Here is a 25,027-nt window from a genome sequence, read left to right on the forward strand (position 1 = left end):
AATCAGTGCTACCCTTGTCATCCTGTGATAGCGACCATCCAGGGGTCCATCTATGCTCTGGAATGGTCCAGTCGTTCAGTGGTGTTTGTCTGGACCCCAGACAACAAACTTTCCGACAGGCTGGCCACACAGGCTATGTGGAAGCTGCTCGTGGAGATCAGCTCCTCTGAAACTGACCTGTGTTCAGTACTACACCGCAAGGCTTTGCGGTTTTGGGAGATGGAATGGCATAACCTCAGTACGCACAACAAGCTGCATGCCATTAAGGAAGCTATGAATGTGTGGAAGACCTCCATGCTCGCCTCTCGCAGGGACTCTGGGGTTCTCTGTCGGCTTCACATTGGCCATATGTGGCTGACGCATTGTTACCTCCTCCATTGTGAAGACCCACCTCGTTGTAACTGTGGCTCATGAATGACAGTCGTCCATCTCTTGCTGGACTGCCATCTTTTAGCCGCTCTGCGGCGGACTTTTAACTTTCCCAGCACCCTACCTTCGGTGTTGGGTGACAATGCCTCAACAGCAGCTTTAGTTTTACATGTTATTCCTGAGGGTGAGTTTTAGCATTTGCTCTAAGTTTTAGCATATGTCCTTTGTCCCTGTGTGTCCTCCACCCTAGTGTTTTCAGGGTGGAAGTTTTAATGTGTTGCAGAGTGGCTGGCTTTTCCTTTTTATCCTCATGGTCAGCCAGCCATGGGAACCTGCTTTCTTATTTTAATCTCTTATACCTGTTTTCTTGCTCTTTCTCTTGACCATCAGCTTCTCTGAACTATGCAGGTAGGAGTTGTCCTTCCAACAAATTATCTTCTCTCTTAATCATCCTGACCACAGTCTCCAGTAAAACCCAGTGCCCCTACACCTTCCATCCAACAATTTCCGCTAATCAATTCTGTTGCTCCTCCCAATTCATGTCCCTCTGTCACCTTTTGCACACACCACTCCCCACTGGCTGCGACAACCCTGCATCACATGCCTAACCTGTGTTCCTGCCTACCTCCCTTGCACATTCCCAGTCAGCAAACCAGCTGTCTCCTTCCGAGGTTCTAGCCTCCCTCCCTCCCTCCCTCCCTCCCTCCCTCCACACACCTGTTGCCCAGCACTCAGTAAGCAACTGCTGCATGATAGTGTGAAACCATATGGTATGAGTGTGGAAACAGCCGGCCACATGTCTCCACGAGCTTTGCAAAGCAAGTGATGGGCAGCAAGAGGTACTCACATCATTTTGACACAACGATGCAGTGTTCTGTTGGTGGGTGGTTGTATGGAACATGTTGTAACGTTCGTCTGCTATATTTTTTTGTTTATAGTCCTCGGTGTTGACATACTGCATTGTTATACTGGCTGAAAAAAGGGGGGGGGGGGGGGTTGAAGTTCAACACTGACTACTGTAAATGATGTAGCCATCAGTTGCACAGTTGCGTTCCACAGTTCTTTACTTTCACTGTTCACAACACCCCAGTATTACACAGTTGTAGGGCCAGGTCACTATTGGTAAATGTTAAGTCTCATTAATAGTTTGCAGGCAAATGTCAGCATACTGCTACAATAGTTTGCTGTTGAACATCTATGAGAAGTAAATACCTAACCACACAATTCACAGTTCTTGCAGAATAATAAGATACATGTGACACTATTTCCCAAATAAATTGAGCAAACACTGTCATTATTTTAACCCATGGCCTATTTGTGTTACACTAATTCCACTGTTAAGTTGATGTATTATTGTTCCTTGAAACAGTACATAATTTCCCTCTGAAAATCAGCCATGGACTGACTGTGTAGAGAACAAAAATCCATTCTTTATATATCCTCACAATAATAGGCACTGAAACTATACATTGTTCGATGTTCAGTTTACAGAAATTACAATTAAACCATAACTCATTCAATTAACTGAATACATCGATAAATTACTTCTTTTTAACAGTTTCTTCTACCACAAAGATTATGGTGAATTATTTGTTTAAATGATGAAATTAACAGATATAGCTACGCAAGCAATACTTTTGACAAATCTGGTAATTACTTGAGAACCAAACAAGGGCTGGCTTTGCTAGTATTTTTTCGAATGGAGCCAAATAAATACTTTAAGAATCCTAGTAGTTCTTCAAAATGTTTATAGTTAGTACACAATTTATATTTGTTTGTAAGTCAACAATAGAATCTAAACTGAAGTCACACCATTTGCGAACTTCCTACTCCATTCGTAGACTTGCTACTGTGACAAACATGCGTCACCGTACTGACCCTTCATTCGTCGATGAATTTCAGTAGGTTTTGCACCTTCACTATGCAAAAATCGAATAACAGAACGCTGTTCTTCCCTGGTGCAAGTCGCAAGTGGTGCGGCCATATTTATACTGATACTGTGATGGTATGTGTGCATCTGCACTATGCTGCCACCTACAGGCAATTCTGTTACGCTGTTTGTAGCACGCTTACCAGCGTACAAGATAAAGGTGCAAAATTTTGATTTGTTATTACAAATTTAAAGTTTTCATTTGACTCACCCTCGTAGTTGGGGAGAGATCCGGCGACCTTGCTGGATAAGATGGTGTTTGATAAGTATGAAGACAAGCAGTAGAAACCCTTGCCATGTGCGAGCGGCGTCTGCTTGATTAAATGTAAGCTCAGGATGGCTGCCATTCAGGGCAAAAAAACGGGGCATAGAATATCGTTGATGTACCGCTGTGCTGTAAGAGTGTCACAAATGACAACCAAAGAAGACGTGCTTTGAAATGAAATGCCACACCAGACCACCACTTCTTGAGGTCCTGTCGTATTGTGCTGTCCATGGGATCTCCAGACACATCTTCGCTGGCCATCAAGGTTCAATTCGAAGCGTTACTCATCGCTGGAGACAATTCTACTCCAGTCAACTAGATTCCAAACTGAATTGAGAACATTTCGAGCATTATGGCCAGCGCTCTCCAACCACCTCGAGATTCTGACAATATAATGCGCTAATTGGACAGATTTTGGCATTATATTCCTCGGTAGGACATCCAACAACTTTGTAAATCAGTGCCAAACTGAATAACTGCTTGCAGAAGGCCTAGAGGTGGATCAAAGCAAGTCATGAAACAATTACTGATTTCACCTTATAACAAAGGTATTAACTAGGAATGGTCAAAATAAATTGGGAAATTAATTAAATACACAAAACTAAGCACAAAATTAGACCTGGTGTTATATTCCTTAAGACTGAGGGCCCACCTTTCTGTTTTATGGAAACGCAGATTATACTCATGCATGTTAATGGTAGTAAGACAAAAATGAAAATGAATGAATTTAAGGAGGCAGCTGGCAAAACAAGAGAGGAAGTAAAGAGATCCCAGCTTGCTTCGTCACAGTGCCTTGCACCTGGGTTGCCCACAAGGGAATAAGACGTGGGATGCTGGATTTGGAACAGGATTAGAATAGGGATGGACAAGATGCCCCCCCCCCCCCCCCCCCCCCCCCCCAATGAACCATGGGCCTTGCCGTTGGTGGGGAGGCTTGCGTGCCTCAGCGATACAGATAGTCGTACCGTAGGTACAACCACAACGGAGGGGTATCTGTTGAGAGGCCATACAAACGTGTGGTTCCTGAAGAGGGGCAGCAGCCTTTTCAGTAGTTGCAGGAGCAGCGATCTTGATGATTGACTGATCTGGCCTTGTAACAATAACCAAAACGGCCTTGCTGTGCTGGTACTGCGAACGGCTGAAAGCAAGGGGAAACTACAGCCGTAATTTTTCCCGAGGGCATGCAGCTTTACTGTATGATTACATGATGATGGCGTCCTCTTGGGTAAAATATTCCGGAGGTAAAATAGTCCCCCATTCGGATCTCCGGGCGGGGACTACTCAAGAGGATGTCGTTATCAGGAGAAAGAAAACTAGCGTTCTATGGATCGGAGTGTGGAATGTCAGATCCCTTAATCGGGCAGGTAGGTTTGAAAATTAAAAAGGGAAATGGATAGGTTAAAGTTAGATATAGTGGGAATTAGTGAAGTTCGGTGGCAGGAGGAACAGGACTTTTGGTCAGGTGACTACAGGGTTATAAACACAAAATCAAATAGGGGTAATGCAGGAGTAGGTTTAATAATGAATAAGAAAATAGGAATGCGGGTAAGCTACTACAAACAGCATAGTGAACGCATTATTGTGGCCAAGATAGATACGAAGCCCACACCTACTACAGTAGTACAAGTTTATATGCCAACTAGCTCTGCAGATGACGAAGAAATTGAAGAAATGTATGATGAAATAAAATAAATTATTCAGATAGTGAAGGGAGACAAAAATGTAATAGTCATGGGTGACTGGAATTCGAGTGTAGCAAAAGGGAGAGAGGGAAACGTAGTAGGTGAATATGGATTGGGGGTAAGAAATGAAAGAGGAAGCCGCCTGGTAGAATTTTGCACAGAGCACAACATAATCATAGCTAACACTTGGTTTAAGAATCGTTAAAGAAGGTTGTATACATGGAAGAACCCTGGAGATACTAAAAGGTATCAGATGGATTATATAATGGCAAGACAGAGATTTAGGAACCAGGTTTTAAATTGTAAGACATTTCCAGGGGCAGATGTGGACTCTGACCACAATCTATTGGTTATGACCTGTAGATTAAAACTGAAGAAACTGCAAAAAGGTGAGAATGTAAGGAGATGGGACCTGGATAAACTGAAAGAACCAGAGGTTGTACAAAGTTTCAGGGACAGCATAAGGGAACAATTGACAGGAATGGGGGAAAGAAATACAGTAGAAGAAGAATGGGTAGCTTTGAGGGGTAAAGTAGTGAAGGCAGCAGAGGAGCAAGTAGGTAAAAAGACGAGGGCTAGTAGAAATCCTTGGGTAACAGAAGAAATATTGAATTTAATTGATGAAAGGAGAAAATATAAAAATGCAGTAAATGAATCAGGCGAAAAGGAATACAAACGTCTCAAAAATGAGATCGACAGGAAGTGCAAAATGGCTAAGCAGGGATGGCTAGAGGACAAATGTAAGGATGTACAGGCCTATCTCACTAGGGGTAAGATAGATACTGCCTACAGAAAAATTAGAGAGACCTTTGGAGATAAGAGAACCACTTGTATGAACATCAAGAGCTCAGATGGAAACCCAGTTCTAAGCAAAGAAGGGAAAGCAGAAAGGTGGAAGGAGTATATAGACGGTCTATACAAGGGTGATGTACTTGAAGACAATATTATGGAAATGGAAGAGGATGTAGATGAAGATGAAATGGGAGATACGATACTGCGTGAAGAGTTTGACAGAGCACTGAAAGATCTGAGTCGAAACAAGGCCCCCGGAGTAGACAACATTCCATTGGAACTACTGATGGCCTTGGGAGAGCCAGTCCTGACAAAACTCTACCATCTGGTGAGCAAGATGTATGAGACAGGCGAAATACCCTCAGACTTCAAGAAGAATATAATAATTCCAATCCCAAAGAAAGCAGGTGTTGACAGATGTGAAAATTACCGAACAATCAGTTTAATAAGCCACAGCTGCAAAATACTAACACGAATTCTTTACAGACGAATGGAAAAACTGGTAAAAGCCGACCTCGGGGAAGATCAGTTTGGATTCCGTAGAAACACTGGAACACGTGAGGCAATACTGACCTTATGACTTATCTTAGAAGAAAGATTAAGGAAAAGCAAACCTACGTTTCTAGCATTTGTAGACTTAGAGAAAGCTTTTGACAGTGTTGACTGGAATACTATCTTTCAAATTCTAAAGGTGGCAGGAGTAAAATACAGGGAGGGAAAGTCTATTTACAATTTGTTCAGAAACCAGATGGCAATTATAAGAGTCGAGGGACATGAAAGGGAAGCAGTGGTTGGGAAGGGAGTAAGACAGGGTTGTAGTCTTGCCCCGATGTTATTCAATCTGTATATTGAGCAAGCAGTAAAGGAAACAAAAGAAAAATTCGGAGTAGGTATTAAAATCCATGGAGAAGAAATAAAAACTTTGAGGTTCGCCAATGACATAGTAATTCTGTCAGAGACAGCAAAGGACTTGGAAGAGCAGTTGAATGGAATGGACAGTGTCTTGAAAGGAGGATATAAGATGAACATCAACAAAAGCAAAACGAGGATAATGGGATGTAGTCGAATTAAGTCGGGTGATGCTGAGGGAATTAGATTAGGAAATGAGACAATTAAAGTAGTAAAGGAGTTTTGCTATTTGGGGACCAAAATAACTGATGATGGTCGAAGTAGAGAGGATATAAAATGTAGACTGGCAATGGCAAGGAAAGCGTTTCTGAAGAAGAGAAATTTGTTAACATCGAGTATAGATTTAGGTGTCAGGAAGTCATTTCTGAAAGTATTTGTATGGAGTGTAGCCATGTATGGAAGTGAAACATGGACGATAAATAGTTTGGACAAGAAGAGAATAGAAGCTTTCGAAATGTGGTGCTACAGAAGAATTCTGAAGATTGGATGGGTAGATCACATAACTAATGAGGAAGTATTGAAGAGGATTAGGGAGAAGAGAAGTTTGTGGCACAACTTGACCAGAAGAAGGGATCGGTTGGCAGGACATGTTCTGAGGCATCAAGGGATCACCAGTTTAGTATTGGAGGGCAGCGTGGAGGGTAAAAATCATAGAGGGAGACCAAGAGATGAATACAGTAAGCAGATTCAGAAGGATGTAAGTTGCAGTAGGTACTGGGAGATGAAGAAACTTGCACAGGATAGAGTAGCATGGAGAGCTGCATAAAACCTGTCTCAGGACTGAAGACCACAACAACAACAACAACAACAACAACATGGACAAGATATTCTGTTGGTTGGGTGGGTGGCAGACAACTGCTTTGGTAAATTGAGTAGAATTTTCGGTAGGACATCTATCGCTTCAGGACACGACTAGAGGTAATCAGAGCCCTGGTGAAGAGATGTGGTTGAGCTTTTAAAGGCTGTGGTGATACTTTGTGATCAGAGGTGTGCTGGTTTTGTTTACGGATGAGCTGGCTAAGATGGTGTCTGTCAATGAAGGCTTTGGAAGGCTTCTCGATATATTTCAAGAACTGCACTTTTCTACTGCAGATGTAGCATCAACAGGTGATGAGGCTGTAAGGTAAAGATGTTGTGGCATGGAACAGGGAATGTGTGTGCAGTCAAATTGAAGGTACTGTTTGTGGTAGTTGAACTTGATACCAAGAGACATATTTACAGAGCCATCTGAGAGGTGGAGATAGACACTCAGGAAAGTGGCTTGTTGAATTGAGAAGGAAAAGATGAAACAGATTCCAGAGTAGGAGTTGAGGTTATTGAGAAAAGACAAATAGTTGTCCTTGCCATGAGTCCGGATCATGAAAATGTTGTTAAGAGTCTGAAGCAGACCAGGAGTTTTAGTGGTTGACTGGATAGGAAGGATTCCTCCACATGGCCCATAAATAAGCTGGCATAGGGTGGTGCCAACTGAGTTCGCATGTTTTATGATTTGGCATTCAAAAGTGAAATAATTGTGAATCAGGCTGTGGTATCAGGAGGATGACCACAGGGTCATGGACATGGGAGATGTTGGTGTACAAGAATGTCATGTCCACAGTAGCCTACAAGCAATATGGTGGACAGGACTGTGGTTTAGTGTTGAAGGAAATGAGCGGTCTGCCAGTGGTCCAGTACACATTGGAAGGGCTACATGGATAGTGGGGCCTGTGTGGAGTGGACTGGCCAGTTTTTTTAGGTTAGAGGGTATCAGGCAACAACAAAAAAGGTTCTCAGTCTCAAAGGGTAAAGGTTAAACACAGGACAAGGGTTGACATTGGATCCATAGTTATACAGTAGTAAATTGTTGTAGCTGTGTTGGGAAAGAACTAGAGTTCCAGGCACAAATAGAAATTACTGGGGCAAAATTGTTATGTGTACTGAAAGCTGGCTAAAACTAGAGATAAGTTCAGCCAAAATTTTTTACAAATACATGGTGATGTTCAGAAGGATAAATTAAATGCAGTTTGTTGCTGTTAGTAGTTGTCTAACTTGTAGTAAAATTGAATTAGATAGTTTCTTCTAGTTAGTGTGTGTAGAGATTATATTTGATAACGAGAAAAAATTAATAAGTGTTTCCTTTTACCAATCTTTCAACTCAAATATTACAGTTGCTGAACAGTACATACAAGACAAGTCTCATTTCAAATAAGTACCCCACACATACAATTATATTTGGTGCCGACTTCAATCTACCCTCTATATGTTGGTGAAATTACATCTTTAAAATTGGTGGCAATCATAAAACTTTGTCCAAAATTGTGCTAAATGCTGTCTCAGAAAATTATGTTGAGTGGTTAGGTCAGGAGCCCATTCAAAGCGTAAATGGTTGTGAAAACATACTGGACCTATAAGCAACATGTAACCCTATGCAAATAGGGAGTATTATGGTGGATACAGGGTTTAGTGACCACAAGGCCTTGTAGCAAGCATGAATACTGTAACACCAAAAACCACCAAAAATAAATGCAGGAGGTATCTTTTTTAAAAAGCAGATAAAAATTTGCATGATGCCTTCCTAAGAGACAGCCTCCATTCCTTCCAAACTAACTATGAATGGATTAACACTGGATAACAAATTAGATCCAATAGTGGCTACCAGGTGCAAATCTGGTATGTGCACCATTGTATGATGATATGACATCCACCAACTAGAACATGAGTGAACAGTATGGATATCGAGTTGAGAGATTGTGCACTGTTAGTGAAACTGAATTATATGAATGACACCTATCACAGTGCTGCATTGAGAGAGTATTACTGAGTGAAATCATTGAGGAGAGGCCTGAAGTCATTAAATAGTTTAAAGAAGATGATAAGGAAATTTGCAAAAACGAGTGAGCTTGGTGTGGCACTTGGAAGACAAAGGCATCCTATCCCTGAGGATTACTGACAAGTTTGATGTTGTTGTAACGGACCATGCAGCACATGCCCCAGGTAGTGCTAATGCTTGTGCAGTGCTAAGAGAATTGTCCATCTCATGGTCAAAAGTATGGAAAGTTTTGTGGTCTGTTCTCCACTGGTACCTGTATAAAATCCAGATGCTGTAGCAACTGAAACCTCATGATCCTCAGCAATGTTCATAATTTGCTCTTCAGTTTCTGGCATGGATCAAAGTTCATGATGTATGGCTGAGCAATATTCTATGGAGTGACAAGGCACAGTTTATGCTATAGGGTGCAGTGAATACAGAGAACTGCAGAATTTGTGGTTTTGTTAAACCATGTGTTGTACATGAAGGTCCTTTGAACTCACTGTACTTGACTGTGTGGTGAGGATTGATGAGTGCCGCTATTCTCAGTCCATTCTCCTTTGAAGATAATACACCCAGAGGGTCTGTCAGTTGTAGTGTGACACGTACACATTATTGAGACATCCTTGTACATCATGTGATTCCTGCTTTGGAAGAGTGCAACTGCATGGAAACCACTGATTTCATACATGCTGGGGCAACCCCTCATGGCACGCATGCAGTGGAAAATCTTAATGCAAACTTCCACGAATGTGTTAACTCCAGAGGTTTTCTATATGCATAGACTGCAAGATCAGTTGATCTGTATCCATGAGATGTTTGGCTCTGGGGATATCCAAAAGAATGTGTTTGCCAGGGACACATTTAGTCTCTAACTGATCTGAAAGCCAGTACACAGGAACAAGTTGCTCAGATTCCATCATAACTGCTGCGAGAAAGTGTTGACATGTTGTTTTACAGATGCAGCATTTCATTGACATCTCCAGTACTCATATTGAACAAATTGTGTAAGTGGCAGTTAATAATAAAATCAACATTATGTCTTGCTCACTTGTTTGACACTTTCTGCCCAGACCCCATTCCTAATCCACTACATATAGAAACATTTCTATTCATCTTTCTTCATTCACAGTGCCAAAATTGGAACTAATTTTTTTCCCAGCATAAATAGGTTTCACATTAATGCATTAGAATATCTACAAAGTTTTACTACCATAAGATAATTACAGCACATGCTGGATCTCTGTGAGTAGCTGCACTGTAATTATAACCTCTCGTAGTATTGACAGCTGCTGGGAGGTTTATACCAAACAAACAGAACTGACCCTTCAGGGTACATAAGTCGAGTCATAACACTGATGCAGGAGCAACAAAAATAGCATGCCAAATAATAATAATAATAAAAAAAAAATTAAACCCAAAGACTGGCGGAGTTTTTCAGAAGCTCAAAATTTAGCGTTCAGTGTGATACTTTCAGTAGTTTCTACAACCAAACTCTGGCTCGAAGTCAGGCAGAAAATCCGGAGAGATTCTGGTTGTATGTGAAGAACACCACTGGCAAGAAAGGCTCAATACCTTCACTGCACAATAGCAAAGATAATGTTCCTGATGACAGTGCCACTAAAGCAAGAGTTGTTAAACATGTTTTTTTCTGAAATTCCTTCAACAAAAAAGATGAAATAAGTAATCCAGAATTCAAATGAGGAACTTCTGTCAACATGATTAACTTAAAATAGATATCCTCATTGTCACAAAGCAGCTAAAATCTCTTAATAAAGGTGGTATACCACTTATCGTTCCTTTCAGAGTATATTTGACACAATAGCATCATAATTAGAAATGATATATAACCAGTCATTGATACATCTGTACCTAAAGATTTTGCTTTTGTGCAAGTCACACCAATATCCAAGAAAGAAAATCGGAGTGATCCACTGAATTATAGACCCCTATTAGTAACTTTGATTTGCGCTAAGATTTTGGAACATATGCTGTGTTCAAACATTATGAATCACCTCAAAGAAAATATTGACAAACAGTCAACACAGATTCAGAAAATATTATTCTTGTCAAACACAACTTGCTCTTTATTCACATGAAGTAATGAGTACTATTGACAGGGAATGTCAAATTCATTCTTTATTTTTAGGTTTCCAGAAGGCTTTGTCACTGTACCTGACAAGCAACACTTCATCAAATTGCATGCCTATGGAGCATTGTCTCAGTTGTACATCTGGATTCGTGATTTTCTGTCAGAAAGGTCACAGTTCGTAGTAATTGAAGGGAAGTCATTGGGTAAAAAAGAAGTTAATGACATCCGCCAAAGTTGTTATAAGCCCACTGCTGCCTCTAATCTATATATAAACAGTTTAGAAGACAATCTGAGCAACCTTCTTAGATCGTTCGCAGATGATACTGTCCTTTACTGTCTAGTAAAGTCATCAGAACATGAAAACCAAATGCAAAATGATTTAGATAAAATATCTGCATGGCGCAAAAAATGGCAGTGGACCCTGAATAATTGAAAGTGGGAAGTCATCCACTTGAGTACTGAAAGCACTCCATTAAATTTCAGTTGCATGAGAAATCACACAAATCTAAAAGATGTCAGTTCAACTAAATGTCTAGGAATAAGAATTACGAACAGCTTAAATTGCAACAGTCACATAAATAATGTTATGGGGAAGACAAATCAGAGATTGTATTTTATTGTCAAAACACTTGGAAGATACAACAGCTCTACTAAAAGAGACTGCCTACACTATGCTTATCTGTTGTCTGCTAGAATACTGCTGTGCGGTGTGGGATTCTTACCAGACTTAATTGATGGAGGACACTAAAAAAGTTCAAAGATGGGCAGGTCATTTTATATTATTGTGAAATAGGGGAGAGTGTAACAGATGTGATAAGTGAGTTGTGTGGAAATCATTAAAATCAAGGCTATTTTCGAGGTGAAATTTTTTTCACAGAGTTTGAATCCCTAATGTTCTCTTTAGAGTGAAAAAAGTGTTCATTGACAACCACCTATGAAGGGAGAACTGATGATCGGAATAAAATGAGAAAAATCGGAGCTCATATGTAAAGGTTTGTGTTCATTTTTCCTGCACATTGCTAGAGAGTGGAACAGTATAGAAATGGCATAAAGGTGGTTCAGTGAACCCTCTGTTAGGTATTTAAAGTGTGAATTGTAGAGTAGTCATGTAGCTGTAGATGTAGGAGGTCTTGGATGTGGCATATGTAGGATGGCAGGTTACAGACAGTTGGTTGGAGGTTTTGGTCAACAAAGTTAGAGGTTCATTCTTTGGCAGCATTGTTCCCAGCCCCAATGGAATGACCAGTAAGGAGATGCATGTTGTTGGATATGTGGGATTTGGGGAGTAGGTAAAAGGTACAAGTGTTAGCTGGTTGATGGAGTGAGGAGCTAGGAAAAGAAAACAACCTGAGCTCTAAAGCTAGTGAATACCGTTTTCTGTTATGTATGTCTTCACACCACATATGAATTTGCTATAGCTGAGTGATTGCTTTTCCCTTATTTTATGTATAGTTCCATCCAAGAATTTCAGTTATTTTTATACATTACTGATTTGTCCCTTTTCCATTTCCTAGCCTATTACAGTAATGGAAATTCCTGGGTGGATAAATATATAAAATAAAGGCAAACACTTACTATACAGTGGACTGGTGTGTAGTGCACAGAAACACAGTTAACACTGGTTTTGAGCTCCTTGCTCTTAATGTAAGATGAGAAAACACAGTCACACACATACACCAAAATATGCATGGCCACCTAATTGTGCATGGCTGTGGTAGCAGTGAGAGTACAGTTTTTAATATATGCTCCACTGCCAACTCATGCTGGCCAACTTGACTGTAAACTGATCATTTATGTTTATTTATGATCACATTGTACAATTACACTTGTTTTATTACAGACGTGCATATCAATTTGCAGTTGAGCGTATCTATTTCTGAGCTCCTTTACTACATACTGCTTCTTTAAAAACATTTTTTGGCCTTCCTCCTAACATCCTACATAGCTCTCTATATAGTGCCAACCCTTTATTTCCATTGTATCACTTCGACCATGAGTTTTGACAATCTTATTTCTAACTTTTTTACTATTTTTTCAGTCACTCCTTTTGTCTCTGGTCTATCTAACTATGAATCCCTGCTCATTCTACCTCCACCAATTCTAAAAAATTTTGCCTTATCAGAACAGCAATCACATAGTCTCTTTCGGAAATATTTTCGGGCATATGGGATCCTACCTAATGAGCTTGGCATTAAAATTGGCATCTTCCACTGTCACCATCCTACCACAAAGCCCCTCCCCTTTTCTAATTCCATCAGTTCCTCCATTTCACCAATCTGGTCTACATAATTCTAGAATACAATATAAAATCATACTTGACAGCCTCTGCTCCTTTCGCAAAATCTTTTTTGTCTGTGATAACAACTTCCTGTATGCAATCACTGCGATAGAAACTCTTTCCCTTCCAGCAGTTGGAACAGCATTTCAAGCACCACCTGTGTTTGAGGAAGTTCTCTGATCTACTGCTATCTTATGCCCACATGGGATTAGCTCTTGCCAATAGAGACTACCACTCTGATTTCTCCTCCTCCCCTAGTCAACCTCTTATTGTTGCCAGACCATGCTTTGCTGACTTACTGCACATTCCACATCCCCCAAATCTTCCTCCATCCTCCATGAAACACACTGTTCTTGAACACCCATCCTGTAACACTTTTGTCAGTCTTCTTACCAAAACTCTGATCCTTGCAGAAGTCTCAGTACTCCCTAAAGGCCTCACCTTTCCTTGCTCGATCTCTGCAATGTAAACATTCCCCCCTCCCCTACTCCCCTGGTAATCTTTCAGGAATCTGAACATGTCCCTACTGGCCTAAATCTGTCCCCAGTGAGTCCAAAATCACTATTAGGGAACACCTAGCTATCTGTAACCTGAATACCAATGTAGACTTTACCAGCCTTCCTACAGATTAAGACTCCATCATAATGGTCATGAATTGTAATGACCATGTGGCTGAGGGCCTCCAACAACTTTCCGATACCTCTGAATACAAGCCTTATGACAATGATAATATTGCTGAATCCCCGTATGGCTTCCATCAGCTCCTCAGGTCTTAGGTCCTTTCAAAAACAGGATATCTGAATCCATCTCCAGCCTTATAAACTAGCAAACCCCCCCCCCCCCCCCCCCTTCCACTCCACAAATGTAGCCTCACAGATCTCCTCACTGGACGCAGTGTGCCATTGTAACTGGTTATAATGCTCCTACAAAACAAATCTTTGTCTTTTGTGACCAACACCCTTAAACTGTTGTCCATAAATGCCCATACTACATCACAAAATACTACTCATTTCCTTTGCCACCTTCCCTTTACCATCCTGTCCCATTACCATCAAACTCCTTGTTGGTCACTGTGAATGCGACGCTCTTACACACCACCATCCACCATGCACATGGCCTTGCAGGCGTGGAACATTATCTATCCCAGTGTCCTCCTGATACCAAACCCTCCACTTCTTTTCTAATCCTCCTGACCAACAACTTCCTAAGCCACATTATTTCACTTTGAATAGCCAACCCTTTAAATGAATCTCTGGTAAAGGCAATTTCTAAATAAAGACAATTTGAAAGGATATAATGCATTGATATGCTCCATACATGTATAGAGTGTATTTTCTTTAATGTTTCACAATGGCAATTCTTCACAAATCCCTCTGATGAGATGTTAAAAAAAAATTTAAAAAAATCTTTTGAAAACTAATTTAAAAGTGATGAAAAGTATGTATGTTTAACAAGTGATGGAAAATTGGAGCAATAAATGCTACTGGAGTTCAGATTTGTCTGTTACTTGTAACAGTGTTTATTCACAACCAGTTATTCACTATCAATCAGTGTGCCTTTGTGGAAGGCTGTTTGCCTTCCAGTTCTATTCATCCAACTTGCTTGCTTATTGAGAAGGAATGTGAGATGTCTAAGTTTCTTCACTTCACTTTCATGGACCTGGAAAAAGCTTTTGACTGAGTAGCAGAGGATTTCACATGGTTTGTTCTCAGAGAGCAGTATGTATCTGAAAAAGTAATTGAAAGTGTATTGCTACTCTACCACAGTACTAAAAATCAAGTACAATTTGCTGTTGGGATGTCGGATGATTTTCCTGTTTCTGTGGGTGTTCATCATGGATCTGCTCTTTTCTTCCGTTTTGGTCATTACATTAATGGACATGGTCAACAGAAATCTTCAGAAACTAGCACCTTGGACTCCACTGTACACTGAGGTGATCTACTGGCTACTGAAGACAAGAATCTCCTTCAGTGACAACTCAGAGCGTGGAAGAACTGAACTGTGCCTTAATATGAAGAAAACGGAGTACCTTCCAACAGATGCAAATAATACGGACACAGTCAAGATCGAGAGCGGATGTTCGCTAAAGATCTTCAGAGGTCTTATCTTAAAAACTGCCTCTGATAGCTCACTAATTCTTAAAATCACAAACCGCCGTAGCAGTGCATCACTTAAACGGCAAGTAATGACTGGTGTGCTTCATTTTTTTTTTTTTTTAAATAGATGATGCCGTACCAATTCAAGCTGAAAGCATACCACTCTGCAATCTGACCAGTTGGCGCAGAATATTGGCCTGCAACAAAAGAAATGGAGTAATGACATTTCTGTAATGGAAACCATAGTGCTTCAGTGGACATCTTGCTTGCCACTCCCTTCATGATCATGTGGCCATTGATGAAATTCACAGGTGATACAAAGTGGCACCCATGGTTGAGAAGGTGAGGGAAAGCCTTCTTATGGAGGTACGGACACTTACTTCAAGCAGACTGAGATATGGAAACAAAATATGGGTTTTTGTTGAAAGTCAGTGGTAAACTACCTAAGGGGAGACTGAGGCAACATACGCTAGATGCTCTCCATATATACCTCAAGATAGAGGGCCACCATCCTGACAAAGCACAAGAACACATCAAGTAGAGGCAGAGGGCCAAAAGAGTGTACACTGCTACACCGAGAGACAAATATTGAAGAAGAAGAAGAAGAAGAAGAAAGAATTCTAGTGAAATACAGGGATTAGCTGTTGATGCAGGGATTGGCAGTTGAACTTCACCATAAACAAATGTAACATATTGCACATTAACTGACAGAAAGACCCATTATTGTATTATGATGTGATGGCAGAACAATCCATTAAATATCTGGGAATATGTATGTGGAGTAATTTGAGGTGGAGTGATCCCATAAAACTAATCCCTGGAAAGGTAAATGACAGATTGAGATTAACTGGAAAAATCTCTGGTTAGTACAGGCCACTTATGAAGGAGGTAGTTTACAAAACCCTTGTTCGACTGATACTTGAGCATGGCTTGACAGTCTGTGACCCTCACCACATAGGATTGATAGAAGACATAAAGAAGAGCAGTGCATTTTGTCCCAGGTTCATTTAAAAAGCACAAAAGCATTGTGGAGATACTCACCCAGCTCCAGTGGCAAGCACTACAAGAGACATGTAGAACATTGTGATGTGGTTTACTGAAAAATTCTGGGAGTGTACATACCTAGAAGAAACACTCCTATGTATATCTTGTGAAAAAGACTATGAAGTAAAATGAGAAAGATTCCAGCTTACAAGGAGGTTTACCAACAATTGTTTTCTGGTGCACTATTTGTGACTGGAATAGGAAATGGGGAAATCACAGTGATACATGAAGTACTCTCCACCCAACACCATTAAGTGGCTTGTGGAAGATAGATGCAGATAAGAAAGGATCGCCTCAGTGGTGAGAGAGCAAAAGTAAGAGCAGCTGTTTGATTGACAGGTGGCACAAAGTACTTTTTTGTATCAATGACCATGAACAAGTATTCACTGCCACAGTGTAATTACTAAGAAAATAAAAATTTTGTTTCTCTGGTGACAGATACTTAGACAAAGACCTTTTGTTCCACAAACTGTATCTCCTCTAGAGAGCTTTTAACATGTGTAACAAGCAGTGTGACTGAACTGCTATCTGCTGCAGATTGATACAAGACAATTACGTCAGTACAGGGGCTAGAAGATGCACTTCAGCATTGCTAGAGGATTGTCTTCTTTGTTTGTATGCTCACTTGCTTTCACAGACACTGTACTGAGGGAAATGATCAATGATGTGCAGTCCTGTGATTGCTTTCTGATATCATTTGATGCATGTATGAAAAGAGTCTCCTTCATGCTCATTGCATGTCATATTGTTTTGAAATAAACAGAATGTGTATAATTAAAAAATTCTTATGGTATTCTGTGCAGTTGCTCATTCATCACTTGGTGCATGTTTTGACAAAAATGCAAAATCCTTTGTCTCAAAAATCTCTCTAAGTTATGGAAACATTAGAAAGTACAGTGTGTAAGGTATGGAGACTAAAGAGGATGATATTTGCACCTAGAATGCAGATCTTATAGCTTTAAGCTTTCCACAACAATTACTGTTGGTTATATAACAGTAGTTCAGTAATGGAATGGGGCAGTATCCCACATGTCAGAGGAAAAATTAATTTACACTACTGGCCATTAAAATTGCTACACCAAGAAGAAATGCAGATGATAAACGGGTATTCATTGGAAAAATACATTATACTAGAACTGACATGTGATTACATTTTCACGCAATTTGGGTCCATAAATCCTGAGAAATCAGTACCCAGAACAACCACCTCTGGCTGTAATAATGGCCTTGATACACCTGGGTATTGAGTCAGATCTTGGTTGGCGTGTACAGGTACAGCTGCCCATGCAGCTTCAACACGATACCACAGTTCATCAAGAGTAGTGACTGGCGTATTGTGACGAGCCAGTTGCTCGGCCACCATTGACCAGACGTTTTCAATTGGTGAGAGATCTGGAGAATGTGCTGGCCGGGGCAGCAGTCAAACATTTTCTGTATCCAGAAAGGCCCGTACAGAACCTGCAACATGCAATCATGCATTATCCTGCTGAAATGTAGGGTTTTGCAGGGATCGAATGAAGGGTAGAGCCACAGATCGTAACACATCTGAAATTTAACATCCACTGTTCAAAGTGCCGTCAATGCGAACAAGAGGTGACTGAGAAGTGCAACCAGTGGCACCCCATACCATCACGCCAGGTGATACGCCAGTATGGTGATGATGAATACACGGTTCCAATATGCGTTCACCGCGATGTCGCCAAACACGGATGCAACCATTATGATGGTGTAAACAGAACCTGGATTCATCTGAAAAAATGATGTTTTGTCATTCGTGCACCCAGGTTTGTCGTTGAGTACACCATCGCAGGCACTCTTATCTGTGATGCAGCGTCAAGGGTAACCGCAGCCACGGTCTCCGAACTGATAGTCCATGCTGCTGTAAACGTCGTCGAACTGTTCGTGCAGATGGTTCTTGTCTTGCAAACATCCCCATCTGTTGACTCAGGGATCGAGACGTGGCTGCACGATCCATTACAACTATGCGGATAATATGCCTGTCATCTCAACTGCTAGTGATACGAGGCTGTTGGGATCTACCATGACGTTCCGTATTACCCCACTGAACCCACCAATTCCATATTTTTCTAACAGTCATTGGATTTCGACCAACGCGGGCAGCAATGTCGCGATACGATAAACCGCAACCGCAATCGCGATAGGCTACAATCCTACCTTTATCAAAGTCGGAAACGTGATGGTACGCATTTCTCCTCCTTACATGAGGCATCACAAGAACGTTTCACCAGGCAACGCCGGTCAACTGCTGTTTGTGTATGAGAAATCGGTTGGAAACTTTCCTCATGTCAGCACATTGTAGGTGTCGCCACCGGCGCCAACCTTGTGTGAATTCTCTGAAAAGCTAATCATTTGCATATCATACCATCTTTCATTTCATTGCTACCAATTTTGGTTTTCATCCAACCAAGAATTGTCTGGAAAACAACTTTTGTGGTTTTAAAGCCATGATAATTACAGAAAAAAATCTTTCTGCCTTGTCTTCCTAAAATCTGGTGTGCTTTAATTTACCTCTCAACAGCTCTCCTGTTTGGGGTATACAACTACTATCTGCTCATCCAGGTTACCAAGGATGGATACATTCTTACTTCTCAAATAATAATTTGCATTTTGTGATCATTGTTCTTAAAACTTCATAATAACAGATCCCACTTTCTGCATGAACATCTCTGCAGATTTTTCAGTAGGCTTGCATATGTATAAAGATTATTGGTTACAAATTGTGGATTAACAAATTTTGTCCTGGAAAACTCCTTGTATTCCCAGCTCAAAGTTCTAAAGGCATTTGTTTGGTTGTTCCATAGATTATTTGATTAATTTATTTCTTTGCTGTAATTTTAATGCAGCGTATTTTGTTTCTTTGAACTGAGGAAAAATTAAGCCAGCCTTTTGTATCAGGAGATATGCTTCTGTAAGAGGCTCACTTTAATTAGTAAAGCTGTTAGAATGTTTTACAGTAGTTTGCTACTTATATGGAGATATTTAAGGTGTTTACTACTACTGTGTTGGAGAGTCTATCATCTGAGTTATTGCTTTTTATTTTACTTATGTACCATATTGTTTGCATTTTGTTCTCTTAGCTTATGAAACTCATGGAATTAGTGCATAATATACATTTGGCTCATGACACCATCCAGACTTTCCTTGTTAATGTCATTTCAGTAGTTTGCATGGTAAGAGCCTTTATTGTTTAGTGGGTGTGGGTCTCACTTTGAGACATTCTCACAGAAATTTGCAACTTAGTCCAGGACATGGGAGTAAACTTTTATACTAAAGAACTCCGTCAATACCTCTGCTTCCCTTGATGCTCAGAAAATTATGTTCAAAATTTCTTCCAACACTAGAATTCGAGCTGGCTACCTGTGGGCTGAGCCCCAACAAACAAGTATTTACACTCATGCTCATAAATTAAGGATAATGCTGATACATGGTGAAACAACGCTCTGGTGGGTGGTTTGCGGGCTTAAATCACCTCGGGATATGACCATGCGGTGCATTTGACCTGCGTTCATTGCATGGTGGTGCTGGCAGCAGTCCACATACGCAGAGGTGTGTTGATAATGTCAGAGTACAGTGCAGCGAGTAGGTGTGCAGACATTTTCAGATGTGTTAATGGTGACTGTGTGTTGAAAATGGCTCAAAGAAAACATATTCATGACGTTATGAGAGGTAGAATACTAGGGTGACTGGAGGCTGGTCAAACGCAACAGGTCGTAGCACGCGCCCCCGTATGCCACAAAGTGTGATCTCAAGATTATGGCAATGATTCCAGCAGACAGAAAACATGTCCAGGCGCTACAGTACGGGATGTCCACAGTGTACAACACCGCAAGAAGACCGATATCTCACCATCAGTGCCCGCATACACCCATAGAGTACTGCAGGTAGCCTTGTTTGGGACCTTATCGCAGCCACTGGAACTGTTGTCTCCAGACACACAGTCTACAGCCGACTGAACAGACATGGTTTATTCGCCCGGAGACCTGCAAGGTGCATTCTGCTGACCCCTGGTCACAGGAGAGCCTGTAAAGCCTGGTGTCAAGAAAACAGTACATGGTCATTGGAACAATGGTCCCAGGTTATGTTCACGGACGAGTCCAGGTATAGTCTGAACAGTGATTCTCACTGGGTTTTCATCTGGCGTGAACCCGGAACCAGATACCAAACCCTTAATGTCCTTGAATGGGACCTGTGTGGAGGTTGTGGTTTGATGGGGTGGGGTGGGAGTATGATTGGTGCACATACACCCCTGCATGTCTTTGACAGAGGAACTGTAACAGGTCAGGTGCATCGAGACATCATTTTGCACCAGAATGTCCACCTTTTCAGGGGTGCAGTGGGTCCCACCTTCCTCCTGATGGATGATAATGCATGGCCCCACCGAGCTGCTTTCATGTAGGAGTAACTTGAAACAGAACATATCAGGTGAATGGAGTGGCCTGCCTGTTCTCCAGACCTAAACCCCATCGAGCACATCTGTGATGTTCTCGGTCGACATATTGCTGCACGTCTTCAAACCCTATGACACTTTTGGAGCTCCGACAGGCACTGGTGGAAGAATTGGAGGTTATACCCCAGCAGCTGCTCAACCACCTGATCCAGAATACACCAACCTGTTGTGCGGCTTGTGTATATGTTGATGGTGATCATATCCCATATTGATGTCGGGGTACATGCGCTGGAAACAGTGGTGTTTTTTAGCACATGTGGTTTGGGACGGTTTTCTCAACTTATCACCAATACTGTGGACTTATAGATCTGTAACATGTGTGTTCCCTAAGTGCCTATGCTATTAGCCCCAGTTTTGTGTAGTGCCACGTTGTATGGCACCGTATTCTGCATTTATCCTTAATTTATGAGCATGATTGTATATTAATAATCTTAACTAAAAAGGCAGGCAAACCAAAGGGTGAATAGTATGACATATTATGACTTGATTAGTATTTTTTCTTAATGTTTATTGTTAATGTTTCTTTTATTCATTAAAAATTGATATATTTACTATGCTGTTGCTTTCCTTTAGATAGTTTAGGTGGATGCTGGGAACAATGATCATACTGTAAAATATTGTAGAGGACATTTTAGAGTAGAGTGAACATTTAATTCTTCAAACTATCTCTAAGATGTGACTAAACCATTTTGTAGCATTTCTTTGTGTCAAGTGTAGTTAGGGGAGAAACATTGGTAAATTTGGCACATGGGTCATGATAATTAAGGGCTAAACTCTAATTTTGAGTTCTGATTCAGGACTCAGTCTTGTCAGAAAGTGCAAGATTTATTCAGTGGGAAAGAAAATTTGAGATCTTGTTTTCTCTTCTGTCACTTTTCATGGCAAATTACTGTCTGTCATTTCCTGACTAATTGTAATGCTGTGGTAGTTTTTGTGATGTTATTAAAAAAAATTGAATTAGCTAAGTTAGGATTTCATTGTAGATATCAAAATGTATAAGATTTTCAAGTGACTTGCAACCATTGATATACAGATGATTGGTTATAGGCTCTTTACCTCCTATTTTTCCCCACACATGTGCACCCACACACACTAGCTTGCGTGGGGGTTTAGTCCAAGGATATGGTAGAAAAAGACATAGTGCTGGAGAGATAGTGCTGGAGAGATAGTGCTGAAGAGATAGTGCTGGAGAGATAGTGTCCAGTTTTACAATTCAGAACTAGTGCGTAGGGGAGGAACTAAATAGTACAAGTATTGAATAACTTGAGTCACTTTAACAATAGCATGGTAGTGTCTTTGGTTACTTTTACTTTAATGGTGACTATTTTAGGCAGTAAATAATGAGGCTGTTTTCATTCATAGTATACACCTCTCTCTCTCTCTCTCTCTCTCTCTCTCTCTCTCTCTCTCTCTCTGTGTGTGTGTGTGTGTGTGTGTGTGTGTGTGTGTGGAAAGGAGGAGGGGGAGAGCCACAGCAGAAAAATGATCCCTGGAGCGTTCTTGGTAGTGTGATTTGCATGGGGATGAAATAAGGTATTGTACAGGTTGGGTAGGCAACAGAATACTTTTTGTGAAAGGTGAAAGGTGGATGAGGTAAACTTGATGCCCAGTGAACGATGTGATTGAATTTTTCAAAGCGTGGGTGGTACTGAGCTATTTCCAACCTGTAATATATATAGACACACCACCACCAAATACACTATCTGATATAATAGAGGGAAACATTCCACATAGGAAAAATTACGTACCTTAGGGGGAAAAAGGGACAGGTATACACTCGCACATGCACACATATCCATCCGCACATACACACACACAAGCAGACATATGTAAAGGCCTTTACATATGTCCAGAATTTCCTCTCCAACCTCAACTCCTTTGGTTCCATCAGATTCACCTGGTCCTACTCCAAATCCCATGCCACTTTCCTCAATGTTGACCTCCATCTGTCCAATGGCCAGCTTGACACATCCATGCACATCAAACCCACCAATAAGCAACAATACCTCCATTATGACAGCTGCCACCCATTCCATATCCAACGGTCCCTTCCCTACAGCCTAGGTCTTTGTGGCAAACGAATCTGCTCCAGTCCTGAATCCCTGAAACATTACACCAACAACCTGAAAACAGCTTTCACATCCCGCAACTACCCTCCTGACCTGGTACAGAAGCAAATAACCAGAGCCACTTCCTCATCCCCCCAAACCCAGAACCTCCCACAGAAGAATCTCAAAAATGCCCCACTTGTGACAGGATACTTTCCGGGACTGGATCAGACTCTGAATGTGGCTCTCCAGCACGGATACGACTTCCTCAAATCCTGCCCTGAAATGAGATCCATCCTTCACGAAATCCTCCCCACTCCACCAAGAGTGTCTTTCCGCCGTCCACCTAACCTTCGTGACCTCTTGGTTCATCCCTATGAAATCCCCAAACCACCTTCCCTACCCTCTGGCTCCTACCCTTGTAACCGCCTCTGGTGTAAAACCTGTCCTTCTGGTGTCCCCCCCATCCCCTTGAGTTTTACCAGATTCCATGTGCTCTACCAACAATGACTGGGCGCTAATGACCTCAGCAGTTGAGCGCCCTTAAACCCAAAAAAAAAAAAAAAAAAAAGACTCTGGGCATGCCAGTCCATTTCAGGAAAGTTATTGCCTCACAGATGCTGCTTTATTATGTGGTTCAGTGTCTTGCTAACATCATCATCTCCAAACTCTTTCTTTTTGTATGCAATACACCATGCTGTAAAATGTGTTCATATCCTTCTGCATGTATCATTTTCTCTATCACAATAAGAGGACTGCACCCTAACCATGAAAGACACCTCTTCCTTACATCATTTTTGGTGCTACACATGATAGCAGCCAATGTTCTTCATATATTCACCAAATCTAAACTCTGTCATTGGATTTCAACAAGATATTGCATTATTCATCACTCGTTTTCATTTTCTATTCATTCACTATCCAGTGGCTCTTTACATCAACTCGGACATTGCTTAGTATTGACAACAGAAATATGTGACTTATGAGGAATTGTCTGAACATTATACCTCATTCTTTTCAACTCCTACACACAATTGTGCTAGCTGAACTGCTGATAGCACTTTAGAACTGGCAAATGATTATTTCTGCTGATTTCACAAGATGTTTTTATAACTGCCTTTTGCAATCCTCGGTGGGCTCTGTCTGTCAGTACACGAGGTCTGCGTGAGCTTGATTTAGCTGTGGTTCTTCCTTCACATTTCCACTTGACAATCATACCACCAAAAGTCAACAGAGGCAGCTTTAGAAGGATTGAAATGCCTGGTGGATTTGTTACTCAAGTGACATCCACAGTCTGTGATCTCGTGACTGACCCGCCCTGCTGTTACTGCTTCTCTACTGAGAAAACGATATTTCCCATCTCATTCTATGATGATAGATCTGCCTCTCATGACCTCTAGTGCTGAATTCTGCATTACATAAGGATGACCAGGTACTTTTGATCAGGTAGTGTATATGGGTTTTTGTGTGTACCTAATGTATTTAATTATCTTTTATATAACATACATTATTGTATAGTTGCTTTGAGCTTTGTGTATAATTTATGGGAAGCTGTTATAATTCATTAGGTGCGGTACTTTTCATTCATAAATTTAATTCACCAGTGTCAATTGATTTACTTGTTACAAAATGCCATACTATAAAGTCCATTCCTACTACATTTCGTATTTAATAACCATCTACAATTTTATTACAGTGTGGGAAAAGAGAGTGAAGATGAAGCTAGTGAGCATGGCAGTGTCAGGAGTGAAACAATTGATGAATCACATAGACTTGTAGACACTACAGATGGTGTGTATAAATTTTTCATGTGCATATTTTACATTGTTATATTTCCATATAAAATTGTACTATATATAAATCTAAAAACAAATATGATGTGACTTACCAAACGAAAGTGCTGGCAGGTTGATAGACACACAAACAAACACAAACATACACACAAAATTTTGTGTGTGTGTGTGTGTGTGTGTGTGTGTGTGTGTGTGTGTGTTTGTGTTTGTTTGTTTGTTTGTGTGTGTATCAACCTGCCAGCACTTTAGTTTGGTAAGTCACATGAGGGAAACATTCCACACGGGAAAAATATATTTAAAAACAAAGATGATGTGACTTACCATACGAAAGCGCTGGCAGGTCGATAGAAACAGAAACAGACACATACATACACACAAAATTCAAGCTTTCGCACGCAAAAAACTGTTGCCTCATCAGGAAAGAGGGAAGGAGAGGGAAAGACGAAAGGAAGTGGGTTTTAAGGGAGAGGGTA

At 40.9% G+C, this 25,027-nt stretch overlaps 1 protein-coding gene across 1 annotated transcript in view; it reads left to right on the top strand.

Annotated features, from left to right (window-relative positions):
• LOC126475260 (phospholipid-transporting ATPase ABCA1-like) overlaps window positions 1-25,027 on the top strand; it is a 407,094-nt gene that overhangs the window by 258,258 nt on the left and 123,809 nt on the right. The window contains exon 15 of the mRNA XM_050102975.1: window positions 24,458-24,552. Within this exon, the coding sequence (XP_049958932.1) occupies window positions 24,458-24,552 (95 nt within the window). The remainder of the gene's footprint in view (window positions 1-24,457; window positions 24,553-25,027) is intronic.

The sequence above is a fragment of the Schistocerca serialis genome, chromosome 4 (assembly GCF_023864345.2).
Source record: "Schistocerca serialis cubense isolate TAMUIC-IGC-003099 chromosome 4, iqSchSeri2.2, whole genome shotgun sequence".
NCBI classification, from domain to species: Eukaryota; Metazoa; Arthropoda; class Insecta; order Orthoptera; family Acrididae; genus Schistocerca; species Schistocerca serialis.